This window comes from Chrysemys picta, chromosome 11 (assembly GCF_011386835.1).
Source record: "Chrysemys picta bellii isolate R12L10 chromosome 11, ASM1138683v2, whole genome shotgun sequence".
Classification (NCBI taxonomy): Eukaryota; Metazoa; Chordata; order Testudines; family Emydidae; genus Chrysemys; species Chrysemys picta.
In genome coordinates, this window is record NC_088801.1 from 62,535,746 (window position 1) to 62,551,751 (window position 16,006).

Here is a 16,006-nt window from a genome sequence, read left to right on the forward strand (position 1 = left end):
AGGAAACTGAAGGGCTGATACAGCACCATTTCCGTTGATTTCAGTGAGCAATGACCTGATCTTGAGGGTGCCAGGGGGCTGGTGATTCAGTAATTAAATATAACATGCTTTTGTTTTGTGTAATTCATAGTGAAGTGGATTTTGGGTGTTTTGTACAAAAAAAAAACGTAAGTAAAGTGACAGTAAATACTTGCATCTTATTATTTTACATCTGTGAGACTTACCTCTCATCCCTCCCAAACCTATTCTATTTGAGGGTAGGAAGTAAGATCACAATCACTGCTTTCTAACCTGCAAAATACCTGTTTAAGAACTTTATTACTCCCCTCATCAAAATATTAAAGCTTAAATTAGTTTGCAGTGAAGGTGTCTAGATTTTTGTCAATAAACTGAATGCCCTCTTTAGATTGCATGGGAATCTTGTCCTGGGAAGGGAGGAGACTGAACTTCTAGCAGAGGGGAAAGGCCAGCCCATTGGGTGTTGGCTGCCCAGCTGGACTCTGGCTCCGCTGTGGAGAGGCTTATGTGCCACCTTAGGCTCCCCTTTGCCTTCATAGGTCAGAGTGGGAGTGGGACAGGGGGTAATGGTATCTCCCAAGTACTGATAGCCTTAACATGAGGGGGTAAATCTTCAGAACCTGATTATTCCTTACTTGCTTTAATCATCAGTGACATAACTAACAATATTGACAGTAAGATTATCCTAGGGTCCATCTGCAAAACAAAACTTGCAGTGGTGGTGTTATGCTGCTACAGTCATCAACTGTACATGTGCCACACTGACACAAATTACTGCAGTAAATCACTTTTTCTGCTGGCATAAAAAGTATCAGTACAAGCCCTATTTTGCACTAGCGCAGAGCTCTACATCGCTATGTAGCTGCAAATTTTGTTAATGTAGGTAAGGCCCTACTTAAGCGATATCTACTTTCTTTACAAATGCCTAGCAGTTACATGCTACCTTCCCATCTTCAATGCTTTCTTTGCAATTAGCAGGCCTGGCTGGAGTCTTTTATTGATAGGTATGAGCACATCAAGAACAAAAATGGCAACCTATTTATTTATTTATTATATATATATATCTCTCTCTCTCTCAAACTGTCCAAATTTGAGCATTGATCTTACATACTCCTACATCTTGGTTGGATAGAGGGCAGGGGAGTTTGGGGTGGTGGTCAGGGGGCTGGGATGTGGATAGGGGTCAGGGTGGTCAGAGGGCAGGGAACAGGGGCATTGAATGAGGGCAGGGGTCCTGGGGGGGCATCAGGAAGGAGAGGGGGTTTGGTGGGGTGGTGGGGGGCAGTCAGGGGACAGGGAGGGGTGCATGGGCCGCCGGCAGGGGACAGGGAAGGGTGGGTTGGATGGGGCAGGAGTCCCGGGGGGGGTTGGATGGGGCAGCAGGGGGGGTCGGATAGGGGCCGGACCATGCTTGGCTGTTTGGGGAGGCACAGCCTCCCCTAACTGGCCCTCCATACAATTTCAGAAACCCGATGTGGCCCTCAGACCAAAAAGCTTGCCCACCCCTGCTCTAGCTGCAACAGAATTTCCCAGAACTTTCTGCCACTTTGATTACATCTCTTCTTCTGTTATGTAGACACTGCTCTAAACCTTCTGCTTGGCATCTCAATAGCAGCAGAGAATAGAACATTATTTCATTCTGCAAACAGACCATCAGCACATCTGATCAGGGGTTGAATACGATAACCTTCTTCCTGTATGGGTTTCCTTCTAAACCCCATTGAACAGTAGAAGAATGCATGATTTGCCTGAATTGGTCCCTATTCTGCTAAACTCTTCCTCTGGTTCTGCTTCTCTGGCAGTACCCTCAAATGTACTTGTGTGTGCTCTCCACAAAGTGCAGTAGGAGATATAAGCGGGGCTTAAAAAATCCAGACCCTACTGGGGTGTAGAGAACTTCCTCTAGAGAGAATATAAAACCAGTACCATGAAAACAACAAGATTCTGGTCACGCTCTGTGAAACTGATCACAGCCATGGCTCTTTCTCTCTTGCTGCTCTAAAAACTCCTGCAGGGGAACAGGATAGGAAGAGTCTTTTCCCTTGTGCCTCATTCTCACAGAGTGACTCCAGTAGATGCAGATTCCAAGTATAGGCGGAGACAAGAACCAAAGACTGATTATTTTAACTGCTTCTGTCCACAGTGACCAAAGTCATGTAAACTTGTCCATACTGAAGCTGTGACTGGCCAAAGTATGTGGGTGATCTAGGGGAGATGTTCCCCCCTTTCCGAAACCTGGACATGTGTGTGGGGAACATAGCTATCCCTTGTCAAAAGTCATAGGTGGAGGGGGGGGAAATGGGGGCAAGGAAGAGATCCCTGCAAGAGGCAAGGTGGGAGAACACCTTGGGTCCCCCTTTTTCCAGGTAGTCAGGTGAAAGTAAGAACTCCAAAATGTCATGTTCTTTCATCTGAACCTTATAGGTGCTATGATAATATCGATTATAAATAATATGAAATGTGAAACCTCCAAACAGAGTCCAGGGGCAGCATCTTGGTGGGGATCTGAGCAGTCCCTTTCAGCTGCTGGAGCAAGGCAGGCAGTATATTTTTCAGGGGACACTGCCCCTTAGAACTCACTGATGATGCTTCCTACTCTGCAGGACAGTGGTGAATTTGGCCTTAGTTCTGTCCTTATCTCAAACGATATGCAGTTTGGCCTCTCTCTTTCTCTTTTTTTAAAGTAAGAATTATGCCTAAAACTGGATTAGCAAGAATGTTGCCAGTTAGGATTAAGGTGCATTGCAGAGCAGTTCCCATTTCTTCTGGTTGGTGAAAGCCAAAGAACAATATTGCCCATTGCTAATAAATAATCCACACTTTTTTCAGAGAAGCTAATGTAAGAACAATGTAATTGCCTACCCAATCCCCAAAAAGCCAGCACTGAACTCAGCAAACCTTTCTAGTTACCATCCCATCCCCAGACTCCCAGGCTTAGGCAAAATCATTGATAAAATAGTGACAATCAAACTCTATCTTGTGATTCTGTCAACATCCTGGATACATTGCAATCAGGCGCACTAAAAGATGATCTCCTCCCGGAAATGGAGAGAGACTTAATGCACATACTGTTTGATATGCCTGTAGTTTTGGCTCCAGCCAAGCATGGGGTGCTCCTTTTCCACTCACATTCATGACATAACTAGAGTACACAGAGCAGAACTACAGTGGCTCAAATCATTCCTCTCCAACAGGGGACAGAGAGTAGTGATGCTTTTCATCCCAAAGGCCCTGCCCTGTGAGGTCCCTTGAGGATCCATCCTGTTTCCCCTCCTCTTCAGTATCTACATGACTACTTATGGAGATGGTAAGACATCTGGGGCACTGATGCCAAAGGTGCACCATTGGCACCTACCTGTCTGTTTTATTTTACGCCAACGCAACCAACAGCATCACAAACATGTGCCAATATCCATGAAGAGCAGCTGGCTCAAACTCAGTCCAACCAAGACAGAAGTGATACTGGTTGGAAGCAGGGAAATACATTTAAGAACTAAGCTGGACATTGTCCTCCTTTTCCATTGAAGTCATGTTTGACTAAAAGATAAAATAGCATCAGCACAGGAAAATAAAAAAACACCTTTCATCTGTAGCTGGCTAAGAAACTCCACCTCTTTCTGGATCTGGGCACACTTATCCATGCATTTGTTATCTCCACATTGGATCACTGTAACTCACTGTACCAGGGCTGAACGTAGAAGCAAAGCCGAGTCTCCAGTTTTGTGCAGGAAGAGGCTTCCCACTACCTCAACAGGACAAGCTGCTGCAGGTACCTCACCCATGTGTTCCACTCCCTCTCCTGACTCCCAGTCTGATTCCATTGCCAGTTCAAGATCTTAGTCCTGATTTTTAAAGTCATCAGTACCTCAGAACCACATCTCCATCCTGTACCTAGAAAGACAGCTATGCTGCTCTGGAGCAATGCAGTTCTCAAAATTCAAGATGAAGTATTAGTGTTCTAGGTTGGGAGGTTTGAGTGTGGAGGTCAGAGTAATCCAGACTGTGACCACCCGTAAGGCATATTGCAAGACCCTCTTTTGAGAATGCCTTCCTACAATAGCCAGACTGATTAAAAATACATGGAAAAACTATTCACCGAGTGATTTTTTTTTTTTTAAGGCAGAGTAATTTTGGCTTAAATTTAGCAGGTTTAGGGGTTTTTTGGGGTGCTGCCAAAAGTGGCTTACAAGTTACATTGTTTTAGTATATTAGGACAATGAGTATAGAGTCAAGTCTCCTTGTATCGCTTCAGAAACAGTTGACAAGAGTAGTGACATTGAGTTAAATAGGGGAGTTCAGTTAAAGCAAGATGACATTAACAATTTTGTTTCAAAATTAGTGGAGCCTGAAAGACAAAAGTAGTTGTAGAGAATGGGGGGTGTGTGTATAATATTTTTTGTAAGTGTCCCAAAATTTAAGGGGTGACCTTGAGTGCACGTGGCTTCTAAATACTTTTATTTTGTGCATAATGGAGCGAGTAAAACTTTAAAACAATAACACTCTATATGTTGAATTCATAGATATTGACTATTGTTCTTAATTCACTATAAACATTTGGCCTCTGTTATTTCTAGCCATCTTGCTTCCAGATGATCACTTCACATAGTAATCCATTAATAAACTAGTAGAAGAAAATCAGTGAACATGTCCATTTTGGTTTTTTTTCCCCTTATGAACTCATTAAACAAATTTTAAAACAAAAGTCTTGTCAGTGTTCATCATGTGACATAACCTCTTATTCATATGTTTGGGGTTGAATATTTGAACTATCGTGTATCAAACATCAAACATATATCAAATATCAAACATAATGAAAAATGTTTTTTTAATAATCTACGCCTGTAAAAGCTGCCGTTTATACACGAAGCAATGATTTTGTACAACCTGACTTACAATAGTGCTTACTTTAGTGCTCTAGATTCTAAAGTGGGTCAGATACATTCAAAATGAAGTTGTCACTTCTGATCAACTTATAAAATCTGAGCATAGAGAAAGAGTAGTTGTCTGACATTCTGTTACCTTGTATATAGAATTTAGTAATCCTGTTGATCACATCTAAAACTTGACATTCTCGCACCGAACGTCTTGACTCAATTGCCAGTCTTTATAATACAAAATCATTCTGACTGTAAATGTTGGTTTTACCACTTTGGAGCTTCAGCAGTAGATTTTTCAAGTTCCAGTATTTTGCTTCATGCTCAGATGGTCTTAGTGTTCAAATCCACCGCAACATAGAAAGGAAAGGAGTGGCCTGGATAATAGAAATCAAGCACTGAGACTAATTTATCATTTACTTTTTTGTGACTGAATAACAATTTTTAGCTACTCAGAGTTTCCACCCAGTGTTATGGGAAGGGAGAGAAGACATGTTTTGTTGTCTGGAATCTATTTAGTTCCAGAAGCTTAGGGATTTTCGCTAGGATTTTGTTTCAAAACATAACCTTATGTACATAATAGCCCAGGATGGCACCCCCATTCTGATTGTGATCTCTCTGGGCCATCAATCCAATCCTAAAATGGGATACCTTGATCAGTGTAAGGATTGCAGTCTATGTTCACACTGTAACGTTAACTCACAGTCCACAAACAAATTAGTTTGGCTTGAAAGACTACAAATAATGGCACTCCATCTAATACAATGTGTAGTGGGTTTTTTTTTATACCTGCTTTTATAGCCTTCATACATATGTATCCGTTATACAGATCCTCTAAGTGTACCCATATAAATCAGATAAGGAAACACCTGTACTGAGGCAATTTCCTTGCTCTCTAGTATAGCTGCAAGATTGCCTCTTGCATATGGATGTGCAGCATTCAGGTTTAGTAGATTACTGCAGGTCTAATTTAGTGTTCTATGGCTGCAGATAAGTTTTGAGCTACTGACTTTTTCAGAGGGCAGTAGTTTAAAGAAAGCTGCAACAGGAAACTTAGATGTCAGTTTTTTAAAGGAAATTAAAATTTCAGAGTAACTTTGACTTTGTTAATTTAACCAGTCTGTGAGGGACTGAATGATCAGTCTGTGAATCTCTGCACTGCAGAGAAAAAACAAAGTCTGCACAAGAGACTATTCTTATTAGACAGCCTGATATCTTAAACCAGCTGCAAAGTATCCCCCAAATATGAGTACAATTCTACTTCACCTTTCTTAGGAGACCTCCTCTGTTGAGCAACCAGTCTTTGCTCCCCTAACTGGTTGTTTAAACCAAGTTTCCCTGTATTACTAATATACCCTTCACTACCCACTTCTCGGCAGTAACTAGTTATTGCCTTATAGAAAATCGTACACTCAACATGCAGCCTAAGTGACTGAGATATGTGCAAACTTCCCTGTAAAGGGGGAACCCACCACCAACACCAGGCCACAGAGGTTCAGGACTACCGTAGCCTCTGCAGCTGGTGGATCAGTTCTGTATGCACTGACCCTCACCCAGTGAACTGGTATGTATGAAGCCAATGTGGCACGTGGATCAAGATCCTTAAATCGGTTCATCTCACTTTTTCCTGAAGTGGTTATTCTAGGTCTAACTGGATGGGGTCTTCAGAGATTAGAATATACTTGGGGGAAAAAATAAATGTTCTATTTAAATGAAAATGATAGGTCTGCCATCAATTCCAAATCCTGATAAACTCCACACACTGAGGAAACGGGTGCATGTTTGCCTCTTCAAGTGGCGCTTAATCTGCCTTTGCTTCTTTCCTGGGTCTCTTGGCATCTTCATTTCCTGTCTCTGTCATTTTTCTTATTGTTCACACAGACATTACCCTGCATTCTGTTTGCTTCGGTCTCTCACTTCCTCTCAAGGGGTCTGCTTTCAGAATTAGCTCTTTTCTCTGTTATTCTGAGCTGCCTAGCTCTTTCAGCCAAAGGACATCAGATGCTAACGTTCTGAACCTTCTATCACTAAAGGAGATTCCCCAAAACATTTCTCATGCTATTAAATAGCAAAAGAGAAGAGAATCACTGTGTTGTACCGCCTTACATTAGGGAGCTGCAGTATTTGAGAGCAGAGGTATAGGGGCCCCCATTTGAGATCATAAACCAATTGCCATGTCTTAATACTGATGTGATAGTAGCTATGTTTTTTAACTGCCAATCAAAATGGAAACTGGTTTGTAGTTTAATGCTGGACTCAAGTGACAGTTGTACAACGGTTCAATTTATGACTTGCTACAGTCACTGGCTTCAAGGTAAGTTGTCAAGAAATGTAAACTCTCATGTGTCCTTTTCGTTCTCCAGTCCTCAGTTCTATACCCAGCATGATTCTGGCCAAAGATAAAAGGAATGATTGACTAGGACCAGAAATTAAACCCATTAGCGAACAGAATATTGCTGAGCATGACTGCTAGTTCACCAGACCTACACTACCTGTCAAGAACTTGTTTTGTAGAAGAGGTAGGTGTCTTAGCATACAATAGGACAGATTCTGCCATCAAAAAATAACCTGACACCTACACTTTACGTGGAGTTAAAAACTTTGGTATTTAAGTCACATTGGCCAAGTCTAGTATAGTGATCATTTTAGTGGGCTATCGTGCTGCTACAGTGAGCAAGAGTGCAACTTTCTGAATTATAGTAGCTTCATTATTTTGATCTTTGATATCAGCACGAAGTTAAAAGGTGTGATTGACATTTCATTTTTGTCAGAGGAAAATTTTGTGTGTACTATTAAAGAGAACCACAAAAAACTCAGTGGGGTTAAAAATAAGGTACTTTTAAAAAGTTATTAAAAGTAAATAAATAAAAAGGAAAGATACCAAGCTGCAGTGAAACACAATTGGAATACAGAAGTGAACAGACCACGTAAGATTTGTACTTAATAATGTGTGCGGTATGCTTATTGAAGTCCATGGAAGTTGATCACATACTTTCTAGGGCAAAATTTCACCTTCAGAATCTTTATTGCTTGTATAGTTGCAGCGCATGGAGGTGTTTGGGGAGGAGGTTGTTTTGTTTTTGTTTTTATTCTTTTTGTCTGCATACTTATCAAAGGTATTTACTAGTAATATTCTGACTGTATTTCATATCCTGGAACATATATCAAAATTTCAAATAAAAGCAAACAAACTAATTGTTCTTTTACTATCCTTTCTGTGTGCATCCAGCTGGAAGCAGTAAATCATATTCATGAATTAAAGGTGACTTCTAAAATAACTTTTTAAAAGGGAGTAGGGGTTGTGCCTTGTATTGTTTCTGTTAGGTAGTATTTTGGATGGTAGGAGGAATCTTTTTCGTGGTGGCTTTTTTAAAGATCCACCTCAAATATTAAGTTTGGTCCTCATTTTTTCTGCTGATAGCCTCTTCGGAGGATCCAGAGAACTGGAATAAGAGCTTTTTCAGTTCTTAGTTGAAGGGACAGGGTATAGAATCTTAAACAGTTAGAAATCGGGTATTTGAGTTAAATACTGTGATGCATCTCGCTGTCACCTGCCCTTAGCATGAGGAAGCCTCGTCTGTACCTGCCTTGGGTCAGCTCCCTGACTCCTCAGGCAACACAAGCACTCCCCTCTAGGCCCATGCAGACCTTGCTTTCTCTACAAGCTAGTGATAGGCACCCCCGGAGACCTCCGATCATGTCTCTGGAGCATCCAGCCCCTGGTCCATTGAACATTCGCAGTATTCACAGATTTGTTGCCTCTAAAGAAATAGTATACCCCAGCTTACCGATTTCACTTCAGATCACCACTCCACTTAACACACAGCACTTATTCTTGTTTTCATTATTGACATGTATAAGTTTATTTTAAAAAGCAGAGAGATTCACATAATAGCAAGTAGAAATATTGGAAACAAATGGTTACATATAAAATAAAATCATAACAAACATTCTACCACCTACACTTACTTATCTAGATACTTTCATATCTTACAGAGCAATGTTCACCCAAAGTCCTTCCAGCATTTTTATAGCCAGCATTATACCCCAACAATCCATTGTCTTTACTCATAAACAGGATCCCCTCCTGCTGTTTATCTCTTGAGGATTTTGCAGTCTCTTGATTAACATTTGGCTCAGTGCGCAAATAGATACACAGTGTGAGACACACCTCCTGCTTGAAAGGAATCTGCCTGAGACATATCACCTCCTAGTTAGCTGCCTTAAGAACATCATTTTCAGTAGAGACACACAACTTCTTAAATACTATCTGTAATACATTTTGCAGTGATTGTGACAACCACGGGGCTGCTGGCTCTCTTTAGAGACCTCACATGTGCCACTCTTTAGTGATTTATGCTAATATCTGACCCAGGGGATGCCTGTAAAACTTCATGCACTCTTTCTGCCAGTTGGCACCAAGAGGTTCCTGGGTCACAAAACTTGCTGTTATTTTTTTTAAAAAAGGAAGAGAGTTGAATAAAAATATCTACCCCTCTCATTTAGGGTCTAATCCAAAACCCACTGAAATCATTGGTCATACTTTAGCAAGGTCTCTAGGGTATTTCTACAGCCTGCATAGACAGACTTGCATTAGTTCTGCTCAAACTAGTGGGCTAAAAATAGTGTGGATATTGCGGCATGGTCGGAGGCTCCGGCTAGCCACCTGAGCTTGGATCTAAGGAGCTGAGTGGGTTTGGACTTTGGCAGCTAATCCAAGCCACTCCCGTGCCAGAACATCCACACTGCTATTTTTAGAGCTCTACCTTGAGCAGAGCCAGCATGTGTCTGTCTGCCTGGCTTAGGAGGCATACTCCCAGCTGCAGATAGGTAAGACCTGGATTTCTGAAATTAAAAATTTTTTTAAAAAAAATCAGAAATTGTGTAAAATCACACACATCTTTCTGTTCCCCCCACCCCCCATCACTTGCCTGAATTTCACATGCTCATGGCCTCCCAAAACATTCAGATTTTGGACAGACTTGCTTCAAGTCTGTGTAAATACTTAAAAAAAAAAAAAAGTTTTAGGAAAACTCTTTCAGCTATAAGTTCAGCAAAGGTGAGGGAAAACGCCCATTTAAAAATATTCTAAACATTCACTTTTTTGGCAGAATACAAAAAATGTCCATATCAAGTTTCAAATGTCAAACTAGTGATTTTGGTCATTCATAAAGAATAATTTTAGTTTATCAAAGAGGAGCGTACTTGTGCATTACTAGTTCAGGCCCTGATTCTGCAAATGTCTGGCAATGGGATGACTCATATGAGTTAAATTATGCATGTACGTGCTTGCAGGACCAGAACATAAGTGCACACTTGTATTTGTTCATGGAAAGTGTGCAGCAGGAAATAAACTGCAATTAGATCACCACCATGTTCTCTTTTACTTAAAACAAAACAATTTAAATTAAAAAAATCCTAGATAGTAGTGTAACATTCTGGTTGTACTGTTAAGCGTTCAAATTAGGAAATTTCAGTAGTTAAGAATGCTAGGCAACATTCACTCAGACATCTTACGTGTATATTTTCTCTTTCTCATTCTTCCTGTTAAAGGAAAATTTTATTGTATTGCAGTTAGTGTGTGCCAAAAACTACACAGGCATTTCCTGACTTGTGTGTTCCACAGCTCTGATGTTACATTTTGTACTTACGACGAGTTCAGACACTGGCATCCTTTGCTGTGAGATTTTAATTGAGGATAAAAATAATTGTAGCCCCAATAATTTTTATTGGTAGTTTGTCATTTAGATAGCCAAAATGAAGTAGTGAAATTATTAATTGAAGCTACATGAAATTTGTTTAGATACTGCAGTACAAAGGTACTATAATGCTAGATTATTTCCTACCTGAACATCCTTGAACCGATCTAATGCCAAAGACTGCCAATAATGTTTTCACACAAGTGACATAGAAGGGGTCAAAATGGAATCCAGGCAGTTTGTTACAGATTCAAAAACTGGATCTATGTATCTATGTAAAGACACAGTGTTTCTTGAAATAGTAATTACATTTATTCTGTTAAATATAGTTTGGCTTTCAGATGTCTTAAGTATCAGTTTCTTTAAGGTGATGTATGAAATGGGTAGGGAGGGAGTTACATCTTTTTTTTTTTTTCCTTATTCTTATTTTTGTTGTATGAAGAAGACCTGAAAGGTTTTCTACTTGATGATTTCCTTAAAAAATATCAGGAATGTATCAAGGGATGTTCCTTTTTTTGTTGGAGACCTTACTGGAAGACTCCGAAATATGTAGGGATAGTTTGGTCAACCCTTTTTTGAAGGGGCGGGATGTTAAATCTTTAATGAGAAATTTTCTCCAAAGTGTGATAGCTGAATAGCAGCTAAGAGTTTTAAACAGTCTGAGTTTTAAACACTTCCCATTTCAATTAATCAGGGTTCAGTTCCTTTGTATGAGATGTCAAGATCATACCAATTCGTCACTCATCCATACAGTATTCCAGGAGAGACAAGACTTCCATTTCTAATGTAGAAAACAAGAAAATATAAAATCAAATCTTTTCTGGCTGCCGGTAGGGCGTCTAAGTCAGGTTAAGGAAAAGTCAGATCCCCAGAGTGTGGCAGCAATTGATTTTTGTGACAGTTCAGTGGAAAGTGAGAGCTGTAGGGGAGTGTGGAGATTCAGGGAGAGGCAGAGAGGGAGTGGAATGTGATGTTCAAGAAGGAGAGTTTCGCACTTAGGAGAATATGTGGGATAGGAATAGACTGAGAGGAACAGGGGAATGTGAGGTACAGGAGGGAGACAGGTGGCTACTGAGGGGCACATTTGTTAAGTTTACTGATCTGTAATTCCCTGGATCAACCCAATATCTTTTTTTTTTCTTTAGATATAGGTATAACATTTGCTACCCTCCAATTCTCTGTGATGGTAGCTTTTTTTAATGAGAGCTTACGTGTTTTTGCGAGCAGTTCAGACACTCAAGACTTTTCCAGAACTCTTGGGATATATCTGATCTGGGCCTAGTGACTGCTTTTTAAGTGATCTATTTGTTCCAGCAACTCTTCTTCTGTCACCTTAGTCTCTGGTAGTATGTGATCTTTATTACCAGAAAGGAGTGGATCTGGGGGAGGAATAACATCCTCTTTGTTGAAGACTATTGTAAAGAAATCATTTAGCTTCTCAACAATGTCCGTATCTGCCTTACTTGATTCCGTTAATTTCTGGTTTATAGTTGAATTTTGAACCTGAAATGATCATACACGCTTTGTAAGGTTATGACAAAAATGTTATATGTACACTCACCCAAATTCTTTTACAGATGTCTATTCTGTCTCTGTTTTTGCATGTAGACTCTGGACAAGAGAACTTAGAGGAACAGTACCAATAGAGTTTAATTTAAATAGATCGACCATTACTGTTTCAAAACTCTCATGCATTTCTGCACCTTAATGAGCAGTGCAGTGGAGTGCAAACTTGCAGTTTGTTTCATTTATGATGTCTTTGATTGCTATGGTAATACAGCTAATAAGTAGTAATAGTGCATAGGGCTGTTTTTTTGAAGTTACTTTTTTGGGAAAATTAAATGGAACATGAAAAAGATTTGTGATATAGAAAATAAGTTTTTAAAAATCTACCAGATTTTATCTCTAGAGAAGTCTGGATTAACACATTGCTAAGGTTTGTCAGACAGCAAGAATGTGTCTTCCCTTCTTTGACACAGCACTGCTTTACTGTACATACCAAAAAAAGACTTGAACACATACACAGGGTTTCACAAATATTAAGTCAATGGAAAAGCCATGAATAGCATATAGGTAAACTATATACATTTTACAGTGAACTTTTAATGCTGTGGAAAGGTCTGATGACCTAAGGAAGACTAGGAAGTCTTCATGGTCTAAAGAAGACATTATAATATCCAGAATGACACTTCTGTGTGCTATAGATATTTCATTGTGGCTTGCAGACTAAAATCTTTGCTGACTTCCTGAAGTCCTCACCTGAACAGCTTGTGTTGAGAGGTTTAGGACAGCTCTGGATCGTGGGCTAACTATTGCATGGATTCCCGTGAAGGTTCACACTACAAATATGTTCCTAGTTTAGAAGTTAATTATGTACATCAGATTGTTACACAGCAATTCTTAATATCTGTTCAATAACTTAAAGAGATTTCCATGCAAAAAACATAATTAAAGGTTAGAGTTAAGACTATAAATAAATCTTTAACTTTAAAGATAGATAAACACTGGAGTCCACAAAATTAAGCACTACAAAGGAAGGAAGTTTAAAGTTAAGGTTTTATCTTTAAACAAAATGTAATAACTTTGAACTATAGAACAAAACAACAAACTATAGAATATATAAAAATGATGAGTTAAATTGTCTCAAACAACCTTATCTCAACCCCATTATCCGATCTATGCTCAAACTCCATTCATAAGATATTCTTAGGCAAGCAAGCTTTACATTTTCCAGCTAAGACAAGATCAACCACGTACTACACATCCCACAATTGAAATACTAATATCTGCATCATCTGCCAACCAAATGGCCGTAGTATCTCCAGTCTGTTCTCTCCTGACCAATTAGCAACTCAAAGATCACACCTTTTAGAGATCAGACACACAAAGACCTATCCAAATCTCATCTTACCTTCCTAATATTGTTCCCTCAGATGCACCATTGGATGCAATGCACCAGCCTTAAATTGTTCTGAGCTTCATTGGCAGGCTTCCTGTGTATACTAATAGATGAAAACTTTATTCTGTTTAAGTACAACGGTGTGGCCCCTGCAAGCTGAATTAGTGATACTTATTACAGCTTCATTCCATCTTAACCAGGGACTTTTCTAAGCGTTTCCAAACTGATGTTGGAACTCCATATGTGGTACTAGATAGCACTAAAACTAAGTTGCTGATTTGAGGGAATATTTTTTTTTGTATTGGAATGACCATGTTTTGGTTTATGCACAGTGCCTTACTCTGTTCCCATGGAACATGATTGAGATAGTTGGCACCTGTATCTTTCCATTGGTATTTTTCCTGAAGAAAACAAAAGTGTTTATGGAAAATTGGTCTTCTGTTGCTGCTTTCAGTATTTATGGAGCTTTTTCTTTAATAGTCTGGAAATATTCAGTAGATCCTAAACTGGTCCAGAATTCACACTTATTGTTGATCATCATTCCACAGATACTTGTTTTAATGCTGTTTACTTTCATTGGTCTGATATACAGTATCTCTAATCTAAGCCATCGAGGTTTCGTATTTTACCCAGGACTGAAGTGTGATAAACAGAATGAATGTGAAAGACAGTGATCGCTTTAAAAGAGAGCAGTGCCTATTCCCAAAGAATATACATTCCAGTAATTTTGAATCACAGTTCTTGTTGAAATGGAAGCTTCTCTACAATAATATTTCAAATGAAATGTTTAGACCCCCACCATTAAGAAGTGACTGGTTTGTACAATATCCAGGTGCTTATTGAAAGGTAGTGTGATTGGAAGACTTCTCTAAACTTTGAGGCAATTCTTTATTACATGCTAAATATTTTATTTTGAGTATTTAAAGGCGATTGTAAAGTGACTTCCACAGATTGGTGCAGATTTAACATCAGTAAACTCTCCCTACATGCTTGCTTTTTGGAGTTATGCAACTTAATTGTATAGAATTTTGTATGTTCTACTGAGACACACTTATTCAATTAACGCTTCAAAATAAGATTGTATTATGAGCTGTCTAGGATGCGTAATTTAGCCAAGGAAAATGCACATTGTATACAAAACAGCATAAAGCCTTCTAACTTTTTTATAAAGGTAATTCCAAAAATATTCCAAAAAATCATGGGTTGATATTGGAAATCATGCCAAATCCCTTATGTTGGTGTTGGTCCATTCTGGAAGTGACTTCCAATATTATCTATGTTTATTTTCTTTGGCAGGTGAATTTTACCCACAATTGTGGGTAACATTTTATCCATAGGAACAGCATTTGTAGGAAACATCCTGCTCAGTCCCTGGCATGGCACATACTCAGTTGCTCCGTGAGGATGGCCCGTGCACAGTGTGATCACAGATAGGATTTGTGGGGGATGGAGTGTGAATAGTTCATCTAAAATCTTCAGAGAATTTAGCTGCCAAACTTAAGTTGCTGAGCATGTGCAAACTGCAGGTTTTTCTTTGAAGGTTTATATAACTTGGCCAAATTTGGGCAGGTTTTCCTGGGGGTGGCAAAAGGCATACCACTGACAACAGAGAAAGCCTCCTGAGAGATTTTGAGTCCCTGAAAGTGGTAGAACTTCTCAACAAAATGGTTGCAAGAATATTTTAACATGGGGCAAACAACATATTTTCTTCAAGTCTTGTTATTAGAAATTGCTAAACTATTTTTACTGAAACTTTACAGAAAATTCAGTCTGAGACAGACACCTGGCACAGAAAATTCCTTCCTGAATGGTTAAAAGAAAAATTATAAGCAACTGGAAACTAGGTCTCATAGTAAGAAATGTTGGGCTGCAGTAACTATATGCATTGCTTCCAGCTCCACCAATAAGAATGGAATTACATGGATATGTAAGCCATGAAAGAGGCAAACCCATACTCATGACACACATCATTGTGATTGTAGGTAACTAAATGACCATGGAATCTGGTGCAGAGAACCAGCAGAGTGGAGATGCAGCCGTTACAGAGGCAGAAACCCAACAGATGACTGTACAGGCACAACCGCAGATTGCAACGTTAGCCCAGGTACAGAGTGATTTGGTTTAATATTTTTACAGCGTTGTTCCCAAACTGCATAAGGTTTAGGAAGGAAACTATTTTCTGAGGAGGATGAAAGAATGTTCCATTTTATGTGAGTCTAGAACAGGGAATATGTGTATTTCTTTTAATTTTGTAATGAGAGTTGTACAGTACCACTTGTTGGTTTATCTTCAATATCATATTGGACTGTGTTAGGCCTGAAGCAGTTTTAATGCAGGGATGTGCTTGCTGTCACTTCCCGCAGCCCCCATTGGCCTGGAGCGGCGAATCCCGGCCAGTGGGAGCCGCGATCGGGCGAACCTTTGGACGCAGCAGGTAAACAAACCGGCCCGGCCCGCCAGGGTGCCAAAGGTTGCCGATCCCTGCTTTAATGTATAATCCATTTATAACGAGACTA

The 16,006-nt window shown here is 39.6% G+C and overlaps 1 protein-coding gene across 2 annotated transcripts in view; it reads left to right on the forward strand.

The window, feature by feature from the left end:
* CREB1 (cAMP responsive element binding protein 1) overlaps positions 1 to 16,006 on the forward strand; it is a 41,212-nt gene that overhangs the window by 3,056 nt on the left and 22,150 nt on the right. For both annotated transcript variants that reach the window (XM_008172518.4, XM_008172519.3), the window contains one exon: positions 15,473 to 15,594. In XM_008172518.4, coding sequence (XP_008170740.1) covers positions 15,481 to 15,594 — 114 coding nt within the window. In that variant the 5' untranslated portion in view covers positions 15,473 to 15,480. Of the gene's footprint in view, positions 1 to 15,472; positions 15,595 to 16,006 lie in introns of those variants that run through there.